General features: G+C 44.4%; 3 protein-coding genes across 4 annotated transcripts in view; 2 read left to right on the forward strand and 1 right to left on the reverse strand.

The window, feature by feature from the left end:
• Positions 1-6,100, reverse strand: part of LNX2 (ligand of numb-protein X 2) — a 74,509-nt gene extending 68,409 nt beyond the window's left edge. The window contains exon 1 of one of the 2 annotated variants that reach the window (XM_008021802.3): positions 5,843-6,100. The gene's annotated coding sequence lies outside the window, so the exon portion shown is untranslated. The remainder of the gene's footprint in view (positions 1-5,842) is intronic. The other variant, XM_073013061.1, reaches the window with a different exon arrangement.
• Positions 6,101-7,377: 1,277 nt separating this feature from the next.
• The window catches only part of LOC103249063 (protein POLR1D), a 45,404-nt gene continuing 34,442 nt past the window's right edge, over positions 7,378-18,339 (forward strand). Inside the window, exon 1 of the mRNA XM_008021804.3 lies at positions 7,378-7,481. Within this exon, the coding sequence (XP_008019995.2) occupies positions 7,456-7,481 (26 nt within the window). The 5' untranslated portion in view covers positions 7,378-7,455. The remainder of the gene's footprint in view (positions 7,482-18,339) is intronic.
• LOC103249062 (DNA-directed RNA polymerases I and III subunit RPAC2) lies at positions 7,379-8,918 on the forward strand. Its single transcript, XM_008021803.3, has 2 exons — positions 7,379-7,481; positions 8,344-8,918. The coding sequence occupies exons 1-2, from the start codon at positions 7,456-7,458 to the stop codon at positions 8,717-8,719; spliced, it is 402 nt and encodes a 133-aa protein (XP_008019994.1). The 5' UTR covers positions 7,379-7,455; the 3' UTR covers positions 8,720-8,918.

Raw genomic sequence — 18,339 nt, forward strand, 5'->3', positions numbered from 1 at the left:
TCCCCTCTCCACCAGACACCAGTCCCAAGTGCAGGCCTCAGGAAATTCTGACTGGCCTCAATTTGGGGTTCCCATAACCCCTCTTTGGGTTTAATTAACTTGCTAGAGCAGTTCACAGAACTCAAGGATACACTTACTTAGGTTACCAGTTTATTATAAAAGATATTACAAAGGATACAGATGAGATACGCAGGGCGAGGTATGGGAAGGGGTGCGGAGCATCCATGCCCTCCCGGGGCGTGTTACCCTCCGGGAATCTCCGTGTGATCAGCTATTCAGAAGCTCTCTGAACCCTGTCCTCTTGGGCCTTTTATGAAGACTTCATAACATAGGTATGGTTGGTGAAAATCATTGGCCATTGGTGATCAGCTTCCCCTTCAGCTCCTCTGCCCTCCCTGGAGGTTGGTGGTGAGGCTGACAGTCCTAACCCTCTACTCCAGTCTTTCCAGTGACCAGGGCCCATCTTGAAGCTACCTAGGGGCTGCCAGCCGTTCAGTCAACTCATCAGCATACAAAGACACTTAGCACTTTGCAGATTCCAAGGAATTTGAGAGTTGTATGCCAGGAAACAGGGATAAAGACCAAACACATATTTCACAACATCACAGAAGCTTTACTATAGCCAAACACATCTTATTTTACATAAGATTTAGGCCCTCGAAACTTGGCTATCAACACTTTTTACACTGGCCCCTATTACATACTTTAGAGCAATCTCTTATTTAAAATAATTCTAAGATTACTTTTCAAGAAAAAAAAAGTAAACCCTCATTTGTTTTACATATGAAGGGGGTATGCTTTTAAAGTGGACACACAATAATTGTTTTATAGAATGTTACTTGTCTATTGCCTATTTTCTATTCCTCATTTCTCCTGCTCAGCCTAATTTTTTAAGAAAAAATAATTTTTCCCTGCATAATTTCTCCACTGAGGGAAAGTGACTGTCAAATTTATCATTCCTCAATCTCCAGGCTGGAAAGATTAAACATATAAGTTATGCTTGCATCCTATCCTTCACAACACTTCTGTTCCTATCTTTCCAGCTATCTTTATCAAGACTTCAGAGGCTCTGCCCTGGTATTTTACAAATAACCAAGAGAGGACAAATTTATGACGTGGCTATTGTCAGTTTACCTCTGAACACAGCTGTATCTCTATAAAATAGTTTAATCATAAGCCATCAATGTTACAGTTCCTGTATCTTCCTATAAGAACATGAAACACTTCAAGCTTCCTCACTGGATCAATTCTCCTTCACTTTTCCTCTGACCAATGACTGTTTCAAAGATTTGGAGAAGTCTGTGAGCCAAGTCAGATCAAAGCCAATTTGGATCCAATTTGTTCATTAACATACGCTGTCAACAAAAAGAGTCAAACTCTGCAACATACTTGAAGAGATTTATTCTGAGCCAAATATGAGTGACCGTGGCCCATGACACAGATCTCAGGAGGTCCTGAGAACATGTGCCCAAGGTGATGGGGGTGCAGCTTGGTTTTACACATTTTAGGGAGGCATGAGACATCAATCAAAAAATTTTAAGAAATACATTGGTTTGGTCCAGAAAGGTGGGACAATTGCAGGGCGTGGGGGTGGGGTGGGGGGAGTTGGGGGGAGTGGCATTCCAAGCCATAGGTAAATTTAAATTATTTTCTGGTTGCCAATTGGTTGAGTTTGTCTAAAGTCCTGGGATCAACAGAAAGGAATGTCTGGGTTAAGACAAAGGATTGTGGAGACCCAAGTTCGTTCTTTCAGAGGAAGCCTTCAGGTAGTAGGCTTCAATAGGCTGTAGTAAAATATTTCTTACCGGACTTAAAGTCTATGTTAATGTTAACATCAGAAAGGCCTAACAAGTCATGTCCGACCCCCACTTCCCAATCATGGCCTGAAACTGTCTCTCAGGTTAAATTTTAAAAGACCCCTGGCTGAGGAGGAAGTCCATTCAGATGGCGGGGGAGAAGCCGGAGCTTAGAATTTTATTTTTGGTTTACAATACATTAATATTTGCTTAAGTACTTAGGGATTCTGCAGTTAGCAAATTAGATAGGATCCCAGCTCTAGGAAGCATACATTCTAAAGGATAGAACCTATAACACCTGCTTCTTTAAAAGCATACCAACTAGAGGACAATTTATTATTGTAACGTCATGAGCACTTGCTTGTTAAAAAATTCCTTTTTTTTTTTTTTTTTTTTTGAGACAGAGTCTAGCTCTGTCACTCAGGCTGGAACACAGTGGCACGATCTTGGCTTACTGCAACCTCCACCTCCTGGGTTCAAGCGATTTCTCCCGCCTCAGCCTCCTGAGTAGCTGGGATTACAGGCACCTGCCACCACGCCCAGCTAATTTTTGTATTTTCAGTAGAGACGGGGTTTCACTGTATTGGCCAGGCTGGTCTCGAACTCCTGACGTCGTGATCCGCCTGTGATCCGCCCACCTCGGCCTCCTAAAGTGCTAGAATTACAAGCATGAGCCACTGCAGCTGGTCAAAAAATTCTTCTTAATAACTTCTCAGAAGGCTAATACACAAAATAGCCACCTTTACTGAATCCAACCAAACAAAATAACTTATTAACCACAGATTTTCCTACTGCTTTGTATTTTCTGAGGAAAAGAAACACATGCCAGGAAAGCTAAAAGGGATGTGTTTTGTAAAACTCTCAGGCCCTCCAACAGGCTCAATTTAGGTAGGCCTGCCCCAGTCTTCAAATTCTATATGCACGATACATATATATAACTATTTCAACCAACACTGCTTCCTAAACAGAGGAGAACCTATGAAATGAGACCTGTGATTCTTTTTTAAAAATCTAGAAGCATTGGGATAGAGGAAGGTGGGCCTGTGAACTACGGCTCTGTAAGCAGGAGGGGAAATTAAATAGTTCTTCATAATACAATTTAAAGATATTTGAATTTTGGGGTGGCAGTCAGAAAGGAAAGAAAGAAGAGGGGGAGAAGGCCGAAGAGCCAACCAGATTACAAGAGCCTGGAGTCCTTCTTTCTTTGATGGTGGCCAAAATGTATTTTAAGGACAGAAATGCCTAATATTCAATATCAACACTTCTGACATTGCTCCACTGCGAACCCCTTCACCCTCCCCTTCCTTTAAATCTCCTATAAAGCTTACCACACCCATAAAGGCTTTCTGTGAACTCTTTTTTTTTTTTTCTATTCTTTCCTAGCTCCTGTGAGACACAACTATCCAACAACTGCATCATGGATCTCTCAAACATCCATTTACCACCTCCTTAGATTGGTCCAAAACTGAACTTATCTCCCCTTCCACACCTCTACCATTAATTGTTTTTAACTGCTTCTTCTCATATCCTCCAACATTCCACTAGCTCATTAATGTCATCATCTAAAGGAACAACTAATATTTACTGAGCACTTGGAATGTGCTAGGTACCCTGCCAAAGGTATTACATGCGTAATTTCTCAAACCCTACTGAACAGGTATGACAATCATTTCCCAAATATTAGGAAATCAAAGTTCTGTCAGGATAGTAATTCTAAGGGTAAGTAATAGAATTAGAATTTGACCCGTTTTAATTCCACAGCCAGCTTACCCAGTACATGTCAATCAATGCCTGAAATCAAACAACCCAGGATTCATCCTTCCCCTCCTTAAGCCTATCTAGTCACTTACCTGGTCCAGCCTCCTAGTCATATGTGTTAAATGCCATGTCTTTTCTCCTTCCACTACCAGCACACTAGCATTTACTAAGTCCTTACTATGTGGCAATCACTATTCTAAGTAATATACATGTTTTTTCAAGTTCTATCCCCCAAACTCTGAGATGAAAAAACCTAAGGAACAAAAAGGTTTCAGTGTATGACAGAGCCTGATTCCACCCCAGGTAATCTGAATAGAGAATCCCTGAGCACGTAACCCCTCCATTATAACAGCCTCCAACTTAGTCTCAATACCGCCCATCTGGAAGCCCACCATCCTCCAGATGCTGCAGATATCTTTCTGGAATGCGAATGTTATCATGACATTCTCCTGCTTAAAATTAGCAGCTCAGTATCACTGACTGGATAAAGTCCAAATTTCTTAATCTGGTATACAAAATCCTTCATTTTTCTGTTCAAGTCAATTCAGTAAATATTTTAGTGACCAATGTAAGCAAGAAAAGGTGCCAAGTGCTCTGAAATGAATAATATACATGTCCCTGACTACTACTTCCACCTTGGACACTGGGTCCTTCGGCCAGACAAGCCCATATGCAAAGCTCATAATACAACAGCCCAAAGATATATGCATTTATTTTTAAGTGGCCTGCGTGCTACGTGCCTACAATGTACGATATCCCAAATCAATCTGAAGACTAGGTGCTTACGTAACACCTATTCTTACAGGTCTCCAGGCAGAAATGCTCCCTAAGTTCAAATTACTTCAGGGTAACTAGTGGGATAAAAGCACGGATCAGTTTCCAAATGAGAAAACTTCTGGGCAAGAACTAACCCCTGCCATCAATGGCTGGCATGCAGTAGGTACTTTATCAGTGGCTAAATGAATAAATAATGAAAAAATGTCAAAGTTGATGAGAAGACGAGAGAAACAAGATATATGGAGAATGTAACACACAAGTGGGCCGAATTAAAAGTAATGTTATTCTACTTTGGTTCTCATTTGGCCTACTTTTACCCCATGGGAAAACTCACATGTGGGACTTGGACAAGCTTAAAAAGCCAAAACTTTGTTATTCATGGCTCAACAAAGCTTTGACAAGCCAAAAAGGATACCAGATTCCCGCTTCCTTCTTTACCTGCCAAAGTCCATTTTCTAAAGAGGTATGGGGGTGGGAATCAAATCTAGCAAAGTAAATAAAATTAATCTACTGAGATCCAACTTCATCAGTGCTGCATCGAAGTACATGCAAAAGAAATATCAAAATCTGTCCTGGGAAGAAGGCCAATTTACAAGTAAGTACTATCGCCGCAAGAATGTGAAATTCTTAAAGGCAGTTCCAATAAGCTGGAGCTCACAAGTGTTCCTCCTCCTGCACCGCCACGCTCTTCACTCAACTTTGTTTCTGATTTCTGTGATTTTAAAAAGGATAATATATACAGCAAAGCCCATGCATAAGTGTACTTTAGCTCCTGGCACAAACGAACGTCTGGATTCATAAACTCAACGTAAACTGAAATACTGGAAGAAACACTACATGAGTCAAAAGTCCTTGTTTAAAACGTGGCATAAAGCTTTGAAAAGCGAATGATGTATTTCCTGAACGATGCTTTGTGTGCAACTGGTTCCAAATCAAGATTCGTATTTTTAAATTACCCACTGGAATATGTCAAATCTATCTCCCACCCTCTCCAGCCTAAAGAGAAAGGTGAGAATTCACAGGCAACAGGCTAGGGCGGAGGGAACGATCTCTCCCTATCCCTTTGCAGAGGAACAAAATCCGACAAAGGCAGCTAGTGCCACTCGCATTGCCGACACCACACACACACACACACAGGAAATTTAAACACTCACCCCACCTCTCCCTTCCCTTAAGAAGCAAACGACGCCAAGATCTGCACCGCGGTGGCCGGAACCAGCAAATGCTAACAGCCGGAGGCCGCCCGCCTCCAGGGCTCCTACAGGCGGCGGGCACCGGGCGCCGACTCTCCCTCCCCGACCAGCCCCACACCGGAGTCCACGCCAGCCCCGCAGCCCGGGCGAGCGAAGACAGCCGCGGACGACCAAAGCTCCGGGGCGAGCTGCGGCGCCGCTCCGGCCGCCTCCCGGGGCGCGGCGCTCCTCCACACCCAGCCGACGCCCGCACCTGAGGCGGCTGCCCGCAGCCGGGGAGAGGGCGCGCAGCGAGGCGGGCAGGGCAAAGTTACTCACTGGGAAAGCGCGGCTGCCCGGGCCGCGCACGGGCTCCTGGCGCCGCTGCCCGGCACCAGCTCCCGCTCTCCGCGGCCCGCTGAGGGAGCGGAGAGCCTGCCCGGCCCCGCTCCGCCGAGAATTGCCGCCGCCGCCACCGCGGATTTCCTGGCAAGAAGCAAACTCCGGCCAAGACTTCACTTCTCAACCGCCCCTGCTGCCTTCCCGGGGGCCAGCGCTAAGGCCGAGCGGCCCAACCCGCAGCCAGGCCAATCGGAGGTAGCACAGGGCGGGAGGTGGGCGGACCAGAGGGCGGCTCCACCTATCCGAGAGCTCGGGAGGCGGGCCAGAAGGGGCCCGTCACTCCTGGGTTAGAGTGAGACCACTCCGCCCTCGCCGCCCGCCTCCCCCACCCGCCCGGGGCTGTCCCCGCCGCCCGCCTGATTCCCCTGCGGAAGCCCTGGGGGCTAGGTCCCTGTGCGCACCCCGGGCCGCCGCCAGGAGTGGCACTGCTGGGGAAGGAGTGAACATCCAGAGGAATCGCGGGGCGGGGTGGGGGGAGGCTAGGAGAACAGGTGGCGCAGGGAAGCAGAAACGTAGTTGCGCAGGACAGCTGGACAGCTGGAGTGGGGCAGGGTCGGGGCCGGCGGCTAGCGGAGAAGGGCCTATTCGAGAGGAAGCGCACCTGAGGGAGCGCGGCCGGGGCCGGGACGCTGGGAGCTGGGCGGAGAGCGAGTCTGGGTGGCGAAGGTTGCCGAGGCGGGGGCTGGGCACCTGGGAACAAAGGTGAGGGCGGGTTCCGCAGGTGAGGAGGTTTGAGGAGCCACAGCGGGTAAAGGGAAAAGGAAGTCCACAGCCGGAGAGGACGCGCTCTGGGGGGTAGAAGGAATCCTAGGACGGAAAGGATGAGGTGGGAAACAGTTTTTTCCCAAACTCTCACTCCCCCAAAAGAGAAAGACATTTCTTTCTTGCCCTTTTTTTGACCCAGTTGAGAATGCAACTGCAAGGTCCCCGGTGAGACAAATACCGCCTTCAACCCTTGTATTCTGTCGTGACTCATCTTGCACGTGACCCCCTCCCTCTTCAAGGTGTGTTGACCGACTAGAGCCTAAGCCTGTCGTCCCACAGAAGGCCCGGGAGGGCCGGGGTCCCAGGAAGGGCCATCCTGGGTCAACACCGCCCCAGTGGGGGAGTCGGGCCTCTTTCGCCCTTGTCACTGGGAAAGGAAGCGATTTGGGGGCGGCAGGTAAGGCCCCGCTCCTTCGCCATCACCTGGGGAAAGGTACCAGGGTTGAGCTGGCGCGCCCGCAGGCCTGTCTGGGCCTCGGGGTAAAGCGGCGCTGGCCCCACCCCCTGCCCCTCCCGCCGTGAGTGGCCTCGCCTGGTAGCCCAGGTGAGCCGCCGGGCCGCGAGCCACCGCCCACCCCGCGTCGGGGCGGGGCCTGGGGGCGGAGCCTGATGCCCCGCCCCGCGGCTGGGCCCTGCCGCGCCGCTGCGGCTCCTCCTCCCTCCTTCCGTCCTCCGCGCCTTCCGTCGGTCTGTCCTTCCTTCCTGCTTCGCCTCCACGCCTCGCGCTATGGGACAGAACCCCCGATCCGCCAGCACCACCTGAGGATCCGGAAACCGCCCCAGCGATGGAAGAGGACCAGGAGCTGGAGAGGTAACGGCCGAGGAGGAGGCGGGCGGAGCGGGCCGCGCCCAAGGGGAGCGGGTAGCCGAGGGGCACGCTGCCCGGCCTGGCAGTCGGGGCCTGACTCGGGGCACAGAGAAGAATCATGGAGAGAGAGGTGGGGAGGAGACATGAATGTTTCAATTGAGAGACTGAGAGGTGCGCTAGCTATTAAGGAGGGAAGACAAGTTGGGAGACCAGAGTTAAGTATCCGAACTGCCCATCCCGGTTAGAACAGCAGCGTGTAAAATCACGCCCCAGGCCTCTGCTCCCTGAGGACGGTACTGGTGCCTCTGTCCCTGTAACTACGGCTCACGTTCCTTCTATGTACAGTCTGCTCCTAAAGCCACTCATCTGTGCACTGAGCTCTTTTTCTCCCTCCCGCTTGACTCCTGGACCTTCCATTCTCCTAGTTTCCTTCTCTTGCAAAATGGAAGCCGTAGTTGGGCCTGCACATTGATCATCTGTATCCTCTATTTTTATACTAGAGCAATCGGGATTTTTATGCCTTTTAACCCCCTTTTCATCCTCTAGCAGGACCAGTCCTAATCTAATCCTATCCCTTGCTTGTGACTGTACCAAAGAATATTTTTGCGAACACTTAAGTTTGTGTTTTTCTAAGAAAACTCCCCTTGTGGCCAGTGTGGATGGTCAAATGGAGCAGGGAAAAACTGGAGGCAATAAATTATTTATTGATAGAGTTTGTGGAGGCAGGAAAATGAGAGGCAAATAATTCTATGTAGCTGGAATAGATTAATAATAATGCGTTGCAATGTGATATAGTAAATGACAAAAAGCTAGTTACAAAACAATATTCAGTATGATCTCATTTTTATAAAAAATATGTGTGTAGAAAAATATCTGGATTGAAGACCTCAATGGCTGAAGGCGAGAGGAAGACAGCCCTGGAAATGGTCCAGGCAGCTGGAACAGATAGACACTGTGTGACATTTGTATTGCACGAGGAAGACCATACCCTAGGAAATTCTCTACGTTACATGATCATGAAGAACCCGGAAGTGGAATTTTGTGGTTACACTACGACCCATCCTTCAGAGAGCAAAATTAATTTACGCATTCAGACTCGAGGTACCCTTCCAGCTGTTGAGCCATTTCAGAGAGGCCTGAATGAGCTCATGAGTGTCTGCCAACATGTGCTTGACAAGTTTGAGGCCAGCATAAAGGACTATAAGGATCAAAAAGCAAGCAGAAATGAATCCACATTCTAGTCCCTTATGCAGTATACAAGGAGAACTGTTCTCTAGGATATTCTCTTCCTGATGATGCAGAACCCAGAATTAGAAGTTTGTGGTTACAGCATACTCTGTCCTTCAGAAAGGCGTGATTCTAGCTGTTGACCCCTCGCAGCTGTTGGAACCTCTGCAAAAACCTCTGTATTCTTCTAATAAATTCCCTCTTTTATTTAAACTAGTTTGACTGGTTTCTGTTCCATGCAACCAAATGGTCCTTGAGGATGACTTTTTTTTCTTTTAATTAAGCCAGCGTTGAAAATGAGGAAACTGAGCATATCAGAGACCTAGACAAGAACTGTGATCATGGGAATTAAAAGGAGTATGTATCCATGTCTGTAGTTGGGGTGGTGGGAGTAAGGGAAGAGACAAAAACCATTACCCCAGTTAGACTATTGTTAGTTTAAAAAAAGAAGGAAAGAAAATTAGGGTGGGGACTTGACTTCTTGCTAAACTTTTTGGCTTTTAAAGAATTGCATCATTTGCTGTGGTTGGTAGACTGGGCAAGGGTGGGAATAATTTGAAAGAAGTGTGAGAATTCTGGTTTTACATGAGAGTTTTAAGGAGTAAGGCTCCATCTTTGAGGCATTTACAGGAAATATACCAGTTTACTGCTTGAATTTTGGGATATTGCTACTTAGTCATGATCTAAGTAAGGTAAGATGTTTTGATTATGTCACAGAAGGAGAAAATTGGGATGACTAGATAACATTTTCAGTCCTTAGGTAGGTGTAGCCTAGGGTAAGGTAGAAGAAGCCCTATTTGAGAGAAGGCAAAGCCAAGGAGAAGGAAAATTCCGTGTAGGGGAAAGGACTGTTTTGGAAAACACATATCCCATCCACCAGTGCTCTGTGCTTTGGGGCCTTGTTTATGCTGTCCCCTCTTCCTGGGCCAGTCTTACTCCTGCCATACTAAGTCAAAGCTTGTGTGTCAGGCCCCCCAGCCTAGTTTGGGTACTTCTTTGTGCTTTCATTACACCCTGTGTTTCCTGGCTTTGGTATTTACTATGCTGTTGGTAGTGCTTATTTACCCACTATACCAACTTGCAGGTCAACATGATTCTGGTACCTGGAACACCTGACAGGTAGTGGACACTTAGTAAATACTCTATGAATTCATGTAACTAGTAATGGCATGCAGCTTTTCAGTCACTCAAACCTGACCTCTTATACTAGACTGCTGTAGAGCCTACATTTCCTATAACCAGTCAACTTCTTTAAAGATATTTCCATATTTTTGAGCACTAGTATGTTCTAGGCCTTGGGGATAGATATATAGGGACAGTGGATGAGACAGAGTAAGTCCTGTTCTCATAAAGCATGTGTTACAATAAGAGCCCCTTTAAAACAAAACAAAACAAAACATTGTAAGGCTCGCCATAGGGCTCACACCTGGGAAGCCAAGGTGGGAGGATCACTTGAGCCCAGGAGACAAGCCTGGGCAACATAGGGAGTCCCTGTCTCTACAAAAAAATTAAAAAGCTATCCCGGCATGGTGACACATGCCTATAGTCCCAGCTACTTGGGAAGCTGAGGCAAGAGGGTATCTTGAACCCAGGAGGTTGAGGCTGCAATGAGCCATGACCACACCACTGCATTCTATCCTGGGTGACAGAGTGAGACCCTGTCTCAAAAAATATATATAAAATTAAAAACTTGTAATTCTGTGAAAGCAGCAAATGTAGGGTCAAGGTAGAAAACATGAGAAAGGAATCTGCATTAGGCATGGAAGTTAGGAAAGGTGTTCTAGAGATTACAGGAAGGGAGAGAGCTGGCTGTGCAAAGAGAGAAAATGCATTCTGGGGGTATAGCATGTGCAAAGGTCCTGAAGCAGAAAACTGGTGGCGTGAGGAACTGAAGATACTGAAAGAAGATTTGCATGTTTTTGTAGCACAGTAGACAAAGGAGAAGGGCCTGTCCCTCTGGAGTCCATGGGAGGAAGAGACGGGGTAGTGGAGATTTTGGATTTTAAGCACAGTGGGAATGGCATCTTCATTACTTTGATTACAGTGTTGGGGGAGATGAATTATAGGGAGGCTGCAGTAGTAGCAGAGAGAGACACTATAAAGAGTTGAAGTGGCCTAGAAGGGTAGAAGCTAATGATGGAGAAGAGAAGGTAGGTTTGAGGTATATTTTAGAATTGAATCGGCACAGAATTGGTACACCTCAGGAATTGAATGTGGAAGATGAAGAATCAAAGATGACTACTGCCTAGCTTTAGGGCCAATTACTGAAATTGAAAAGTTTAAAATGGAAAATAGATTGGGAGGTGGAAAAGATGATAGGAATCAAAAGTTTCATTTTTGAACATTGTAAGCAGTGGCTATGTGAGTTGGAGATCGTGGAAGAGATCTAAGCTGGAGACAAATTTTGTGAGTCCTTGCCATAAAGATGACATAAATTGATTAAAAAAAAAAAAAAAAAGAGGGTGACAAAGAGGTGGGCCCAGAACCAAGCCCTAGGCAACTTCAGTATTTAAAGTTTGGGTCAAAGAAGAGTTTTAAAGATAAGAATATTTATAAGTTTGGGTCAATGTGATGGTAGGAAAGTGCAAAAGTAGGGTGTGGAAGCCAAGGGTTTCAAATAGGGAATAGAAAAATGTCACCTGAAGTTAACATGGAGGTCACTAGGCAGTAGCAGCATTAGTTTACTGCCTAAGAGGAGTAAACATTACCACTCATACAGAGGAATGGCTTAGTTTGGTTTTCCAATAAAGGAATCACATGAAGACATTGGAAGAGGTGAGTTTAGGCGGGAGCAGGGATGTCATAGGTCAAGGATACAGAATATTCTCTTATGGTGATAGTAAGAAATTCTGGAAAGTCAGTGTTTAAGGGCATTAGCCTTTGAAGATAAAAGGAAGCTTAAAAAGGATGTGGAAAAGGGTTAAAAACTTTTTCCCTCTCCTAAAACTTTGCCTGTGGGAATAGTAAACAGAATTACTTACATGGAGTTTAATTCCTTTGAACCAAGGCCTGTCAGGAGATGAAAACAAAGTTTAATTAGTGGACCGCAAGGTTCAGACTGATGATAGCAGATGAAGTACAGTGGGAAACACACCCAGAGGCGACCACTCACCACATCACGACTTCATTGCACCTAAAAGGATTTAGACTAATCATGTAGCATTCTGTCTTGAATCTCTAGGGTGACCATAAACTCACAGGTTCATACAAAACACCTGCAGAAGGCAGTTGGGCGAAGGGAAGAAACTGAGAACAGGGTAGGCAGGTTAACCAAGAGTCTTGTATATGTGAAAGGAATCTGCATAAAGTCTGTAGGGACCTGAGGGAAAGCTGAGTTGGTCCAAAAAGAACCAGGAAGATGAATGTGAATCATACTAATATGTACTGTGAAAAGTTAATCCGCATCTGATTTGCACTCCAATAACATTTCATTCTAAATAAACTCATGCCAGTGATTCAAGATCAGAAGTTCTCTTCAGCTGTAAAGTACTATGACTTTTAAAAAGCCAATTATTAAATAATATTATATACCAAAAGCTTTTAATATATAGTAATTCTGAGTACTTGCTGGCACTTTCTATTTTCAGAGTACTTTACAAGCTAATTATTTATAAAGTGCATATAACTGGAACATCTAAGTACTCTAATTAGTTGGCATAATGCACAGGTTCACACAGAATCTCTAGAGATGGAAAGGTGTCTACATACAAAGTGGTCTCTTCAGTATTGACCCAAAGAGTATCTTGCATCTCAAGCGACAGGAAAGCATATCAAGTTCCATGGCCTACCGCCCACCAGCCTTTTTTAGTTGCCCTTCAACATATTATTCAGATTTTAGATGGTCTCCAGATCACTAGACAAAAGTCATCTTTTTGGTTAGCGTTATTGAGAGTCATTCTTTGTAACAACCTTTAAACTGGGATCTTGGAAGTTTACACATCTGCTTTCAAGTACTTACTAAGACCCCCAAACCCAGCCTTTTTTTTGCTCAAATTCTTAATGTTGCTATTTTATTTTGCTGCTTTATAAACTATCCTGGTACAGTTACTATGTGTCTGGGGTTTTTTTTTGTTGGTTTGTTTGTTTTTCTCATGATGAAATTCTTCTCAAACTTGGATTATTAGATCTCTAGTTATTTAACTATACACTAAGTATGTACCTAATAGTAGCACAGTCCTGAGAAATGGCAGAAATAAGAGACTATGAATCTGTCCTGAAAATCCTTCTGTGGTTTTGGAGAGGGCAGACAAGAGCTGTACGCATGAAAAAGAAAACCAGTTGTACTGACAATGAAGTGCCCGAATGTGCAGTGTAGAGTATTATGTGATGAATTCAGAATGGGATGGGTGAAAGGCACTACTGAAACTTCGATTCTTTCATGAGCACCCATTCTCTCAGCCAGTGAAGATGGCAAAAGAATTGGCGGCTTATAAAATACTAATAACAGGAATAAATGGTTTCCTTTTTCTCAGTGTAAGAGAGCTGTTAAAGATTCTTGAGCTAGAACTGCCATAAAGTTTTAGTTTTTTGTTTTTTGTCCCATGCCCGTGTGCAGAATGGGTAAGTGGAAGGAAACTGGAAGACAGCGGTGAGCTGGGGACATTTGTAATAGTTCAGGTATCATGTAAGGAGGGCATACTTGTAGGACAGGAGATAAAAGGATGGATACAAAAAAAAAATGCTTAAACAAAAAAAGTAACTTAGAGACAGATTCTATAGAGGAGTAATAGAAGAGTTGTAGATGACCCCAAAGGCCCCATATTCAGGTTCATTTACCCCTTTGTTTATCCTACCATTCCCTCACAACCAAAAACCGGTAAGGCAGGATTTATCATTTCTTCTCTCCAATCTGTCCTTACTAATAGGAGTTAGTGGGTGCAACCACCCTTACCTCCTTCCCAAACCCATATCAGAAGAATTCATGTCTTTTTACAAGGATGTGAATCCAGGGCTACCAATATGAAAATTGAGAGTTGAGGGGAGGAGATCAGGGCAGTGAACAGCCTGGCTCTTGCAGTCTGCACTCACCAAGTTGCTTGCTTTACAGGGAATGTTTTCATTAATTCGTTCCATAAATATTGAGCACATAGTACATGGAGGCACAGTTTAGGGGCCAGGATACGGCGGTGAACAAGTTGACCCACATGCAGGTTTTTTTTTTTTCTGATGGCAGAGTTGGACAATAAAGAACCATGCAAACAAATTTAATTTCAGGTAGTAAAATAATGATGACAAGGAGAAGACACTGAGATTAAGTAGTTAAGGAAGGCCTTTCTGAGGAGGTGACATTTGAGCAGAGAAATACAGGAAGAGAGAGACCAAGGATAAAAGAGAATGAGCCCAGAAATTTTTTAAAAAACCTGAGCTTAGATTACTTAGCAATGAAAGCAAAATTATGAACCTTTCTAGAGGAATAAATTGTGTATTTCAGCCTTGTATGTGTAACTTTTATTAGTGCCTAAATTTATATCATCTGTCTTTAATCTGTATATGTATTTACCTAACAATTATAGTAAAGAATATGGAACTACTCTGTGGGAAGGAGGATATGTAGGATATTAGAGGTGTTTTTGGTTGGCTGATATATATATATGTATATTGCAGGACTTATTTTAATTGAAATTTTTTTTTTTTAAAGAAAAGTACACTTTTTTTTTTTCTTTTTTTGAGACAGTTGCACTGTTATCCAGACTGGAATGCAGTGGTGCAATCTCAACTCGCTGCAGCCTTGACCTCCCACGCTCAAGCAGTCCTCCTACCTCAGCCTCCTGAGTAGCTGAGACTACAGGCATGTGCCACCATGCCTCACTAATTTTATTTTATTTTTTTGTGGAGACAGTCTCACTGTGTTGCCCAGGCTGGTCTCAAACTCCTAGATTCAAGTGATCCTCCCACCTCAGCCTCCCAAAGTGCTAGGATTATAGGCGTGAGCCACTGTGCCCAGCCAAAATAGACCTTCTTTAGGAATAGAAGTTGATGTGTGTGGAATCCTGAATATCTTTTCAGTAAGCATAGGCATAGCAAACTGAGGCAGTATAACATTGGAGTTAACAGCTGTTGGACTCACAATGCCTGGGTTTTGATTCTGGCTCTAGACGTTAGCCATGAGACCTTGGACACAGTGTTTGATATCTTTGTGCCTGAGTTTCTTCTTCTGTAAATTGGGATAACAAGAATACCATATAGGGATGTTACAACTGTTAATTTAGATAATATTCAAAGTGCTCGGGACGGTACCTGAACCGTAAAGCATGCTCTCAATCAATGTTAGCTATTAGTGTTATTATCGTAATGTCATTGATGTTGAGCAAGCTGGGTTGGTTTATATTCCTTCAAGGTGAAAACTTGCAAACAAAAAACCGTAGTAGCCTGTGATATTTTTTTGTTTTCTTCCATCTATAATATGATTTGAGGACCCGGGTATGGAAGGTTATCAGTCTGTTAAAGCCGTAGCTTTTAAGAAAAATACTTTAAAATAGCATTCTCATTAATAGGATATTTAAAAAAATCACAGACAAATTGTGTTTCTCCTCTTTGAAAAAAGACATTAAGATTCTGATGGAACATTCATAATCTTCCTTAAGCCTTAAGATAAAGGTTAAGCAGAAAGAAAAGCAAGTTCTATAGCAGATGGATACCTGGCTTGGTGCCAGGTATCTGGACTATTGGTAGGAAGCCAGGGCTCAATCTAGGTCAGTTGGTTGTAAAAACTGCATTAAAAAGACTATATTTATTTATTTTTTGAGACGGAGTCTCACTCTGTTGGCCAGGCTGGAGTGCGGTGGCGTGATCTCAGCTCACTGCAACCTCCACCTCCCGGGTTGAAGAGAGTCTCCTGCCTCAGCCTCCGAGTAGATGGGACTACAGGTGCCCGCCACCACGCCCAGCCAATTTTTGTATTTTTAAGTAGAGACAGGGTTTCACCATATTGGACAGGCTGGTCTCAAACTCCTGACCTCGTGATCTGCCTGCCTCGGCCTCCCAAAGTGCTGGGATAGCCACCGCGCCCAGCCTGATTTTTTTAATCTAGTACTGTTTCTCTGTGTATTCCCTGTTCATTACGCAAGGCACTTAGCATATCTCAAAAAGAAAAGCTACCTTAGTGCTTTTCTGAGTTTTACCTTCCTGACTTAAGTCAAACCTCAAAAAAATTATGAATAATGCCCCCACCAATTCTATTAAAAGGACTCCGAGAGAAAATCCAACAGCCTGAAGCATCTAATCACGCAGAGACTGAACTAGTTGGCTTAAACAACAGCTTGGGGTTACAATTTTTGTTGTTTTTTTTTTTTTCATGGGTGGGAGAGACTTTCTTTTTCTCTGCCGACCTCTTTCAAGGCAGTATTGTGTAGAGGCGAAGGGTAGGGACTCTGAAGTCAGAGGGCCTGTTGGCTCCACACTTCCTATCTTATGAATGTGGGCAAGTGACTTAACTTTTCTGAGCCTCAGTTTCCTTACCTATAAAATTAGGCTAATAATAACAGCTACTTCATAGGGCTATTGTGACAAATAAATGAAGTAAAGCACTTAGCACAATTTCTAGTACACTTAAATACTCAAACATTAGCTATTGCTATTGATATATATGGTGGTTGTTTAAGCCAGTTAGTGGGAGTTAAACTAATGGTCTTCACAGTACAGATTGTGTCGTGATATCCATAGGAGCCCTCCTGGCTGGCTTGCTTGAGCTGCCTGCCTCCCCTACCTGCCCCACCCTGCTCTCTTCCCAAAGCATCACCTGTGACTCTGCCACACTGGCCTTCTCACGTCTTTTATCCATATAAGCCTAACATTGCCATTTCAGGGCCTTGGCACTTGCCCTTTACTTCCCGAACCTCTCTTCCCCTAAATCTTCACATGGCCTGTCTGTTTCCAAAGTCGTTTGCTCAGAGAGACCATCCTTGACTGGGTATTAGTCCATTGCTGCATAACAGATTATCCCAAAACTTAGCAGCTGAAAGCAACAAATACGTCTCAGTTTCTGTGGGTCAAGAATCTGGGTGGAGCTTAGCTGGGTGATTTTGACTCAGGGTCTCTGACAAGGCTGTAGTCAAGATGTCATCCAGGCTGCAGTCTTGAGGATTGTGTGGGAGAGGTTTTACCCACAAGCTCACTCATAGGGGGCTGCTTCATGCCATGGCAGCTGGCTTCCCGCCAGAGCCAGGAGACAGAGAACCCAAGACAGAAGCCAGTCTTTTTATGCCCTAGTCTCAGAAGTGGCATCCCATTACCTCGGCTCTATTCTGTTGGTTAGACAGGAGGCGGTAAGTCCAGCCCACACTTAAGAGGAGGGGAGTACATGAGGGTCTGAATACTAGGAGGTGGGGATCCTTGGCACCATCTTAGCGGCTGCTTACCCATCCACCTTCTCTAAAGTGGCAGGCACATCCACATACAAACCTCCATCACTCTCTATTCCCATACCTTGCTATATTCCTTCATAGTACTCATTGTCAACTGACGTTATATTATATATTTATTGTCTCATTCCACTTGAAAAATGTCTCCTTGGTGACAAGGCCTTTGTCCTTGTTTGCTTCTGAACCCCGAGCACTTAAAACTGGGCACACAGGAGGCTTTCATTGATGTTTGTTCAGAAAGTGAATGAATATATGCATGACTACATAGCAGTGTCAGAGTATGAGTGCCACAACAGCAAGAAGGACTGATGATTTATGATGACATTTTTTTGTATACTTATCAGCTGACACTTGCAACTCAGAAAGCCACCATAGTAACAAGCTTCAAGAAGACAAAAAATTCTTGAGTGAGACAAGGAACCATGCCTATCCTGTGGCTTCAGTGGGAGGAGGAACTGGGGGGAGGCATGGGTAAGCATCATAGAAAGCCTTGATAAAGGTGGTTATGCTTTATATTCTGTTTCATTTTTGTCTTCTCTGTGTCCTCAAGAGCCTCTAGCATTACTATCTTCACCACCTTGATCCCATGCTTCATCCATTATCTTGCCTCTCTATTGGTCTAAAAAGGTAGAGTATCTCCCACTTGAAGTTGATTGATGGACATTTTTACTTTGCAACAGCAGTATGGGAGAGTGATATGGATTTTCCTTGGGATCTTGTCCCCACAGAACTCTAGTAGAGAAAAAGTTTTAGGATTGTTGTTTTGAGTACCGTGAAGTGGAATTTAAAGGATTTGATTCCAAGGTATACTGTCTTTTCAATTCCAAATAGTACACTCATTTCCTAACCAGCTGTCTCGTAAATCTGTGCCATTTACTACAAATAGCATTGCTTTGGAAAAATAACAGAAGGCGTGCGTTTGTTTTTCCAGCAGCTATTTAAGGTCCATTTGTCTTCCAGGTACCAGGAGTGCAAAGATGAATCTCATTTCATGCCTGCCTTCACAGAATTTGCAGTCTGACTAGACCAAAGAGCTGTTTAGTATTGAATTCCTGAAGGATAGGTGTCATTTCTTCTAACTCTTTTACCTCATTAAAATTGCAGCGCCCCTCCCGCCCCCCAGCACTCCTACCTTGTAGTATTTTTCTATAGCACTTACCTTCCAATATATGAGATATAGAATTTACCTATTTATTGTATCCATTACATATTGCCTTTCCCTCTACTCCTCAAACACACACACTGTAACATAAGCTCCGTGAGAGCAGAGATTT

This window comes from Chlorocebus sabaeus, chromosome 3, assembly GCF_047675955.1.
Source record: "Chlorocebus sabaeus isolate Y175 chromosome 3, mChlSab1.0.hap1, whole genome shotgun sequence".
Taxonomy (NCBI): Eukaryota; Metazoa; Chordata; class Mammalia; order Primates; family Cercopithecidae; genus Chlorocebus; species Chlorocebus sabaeus.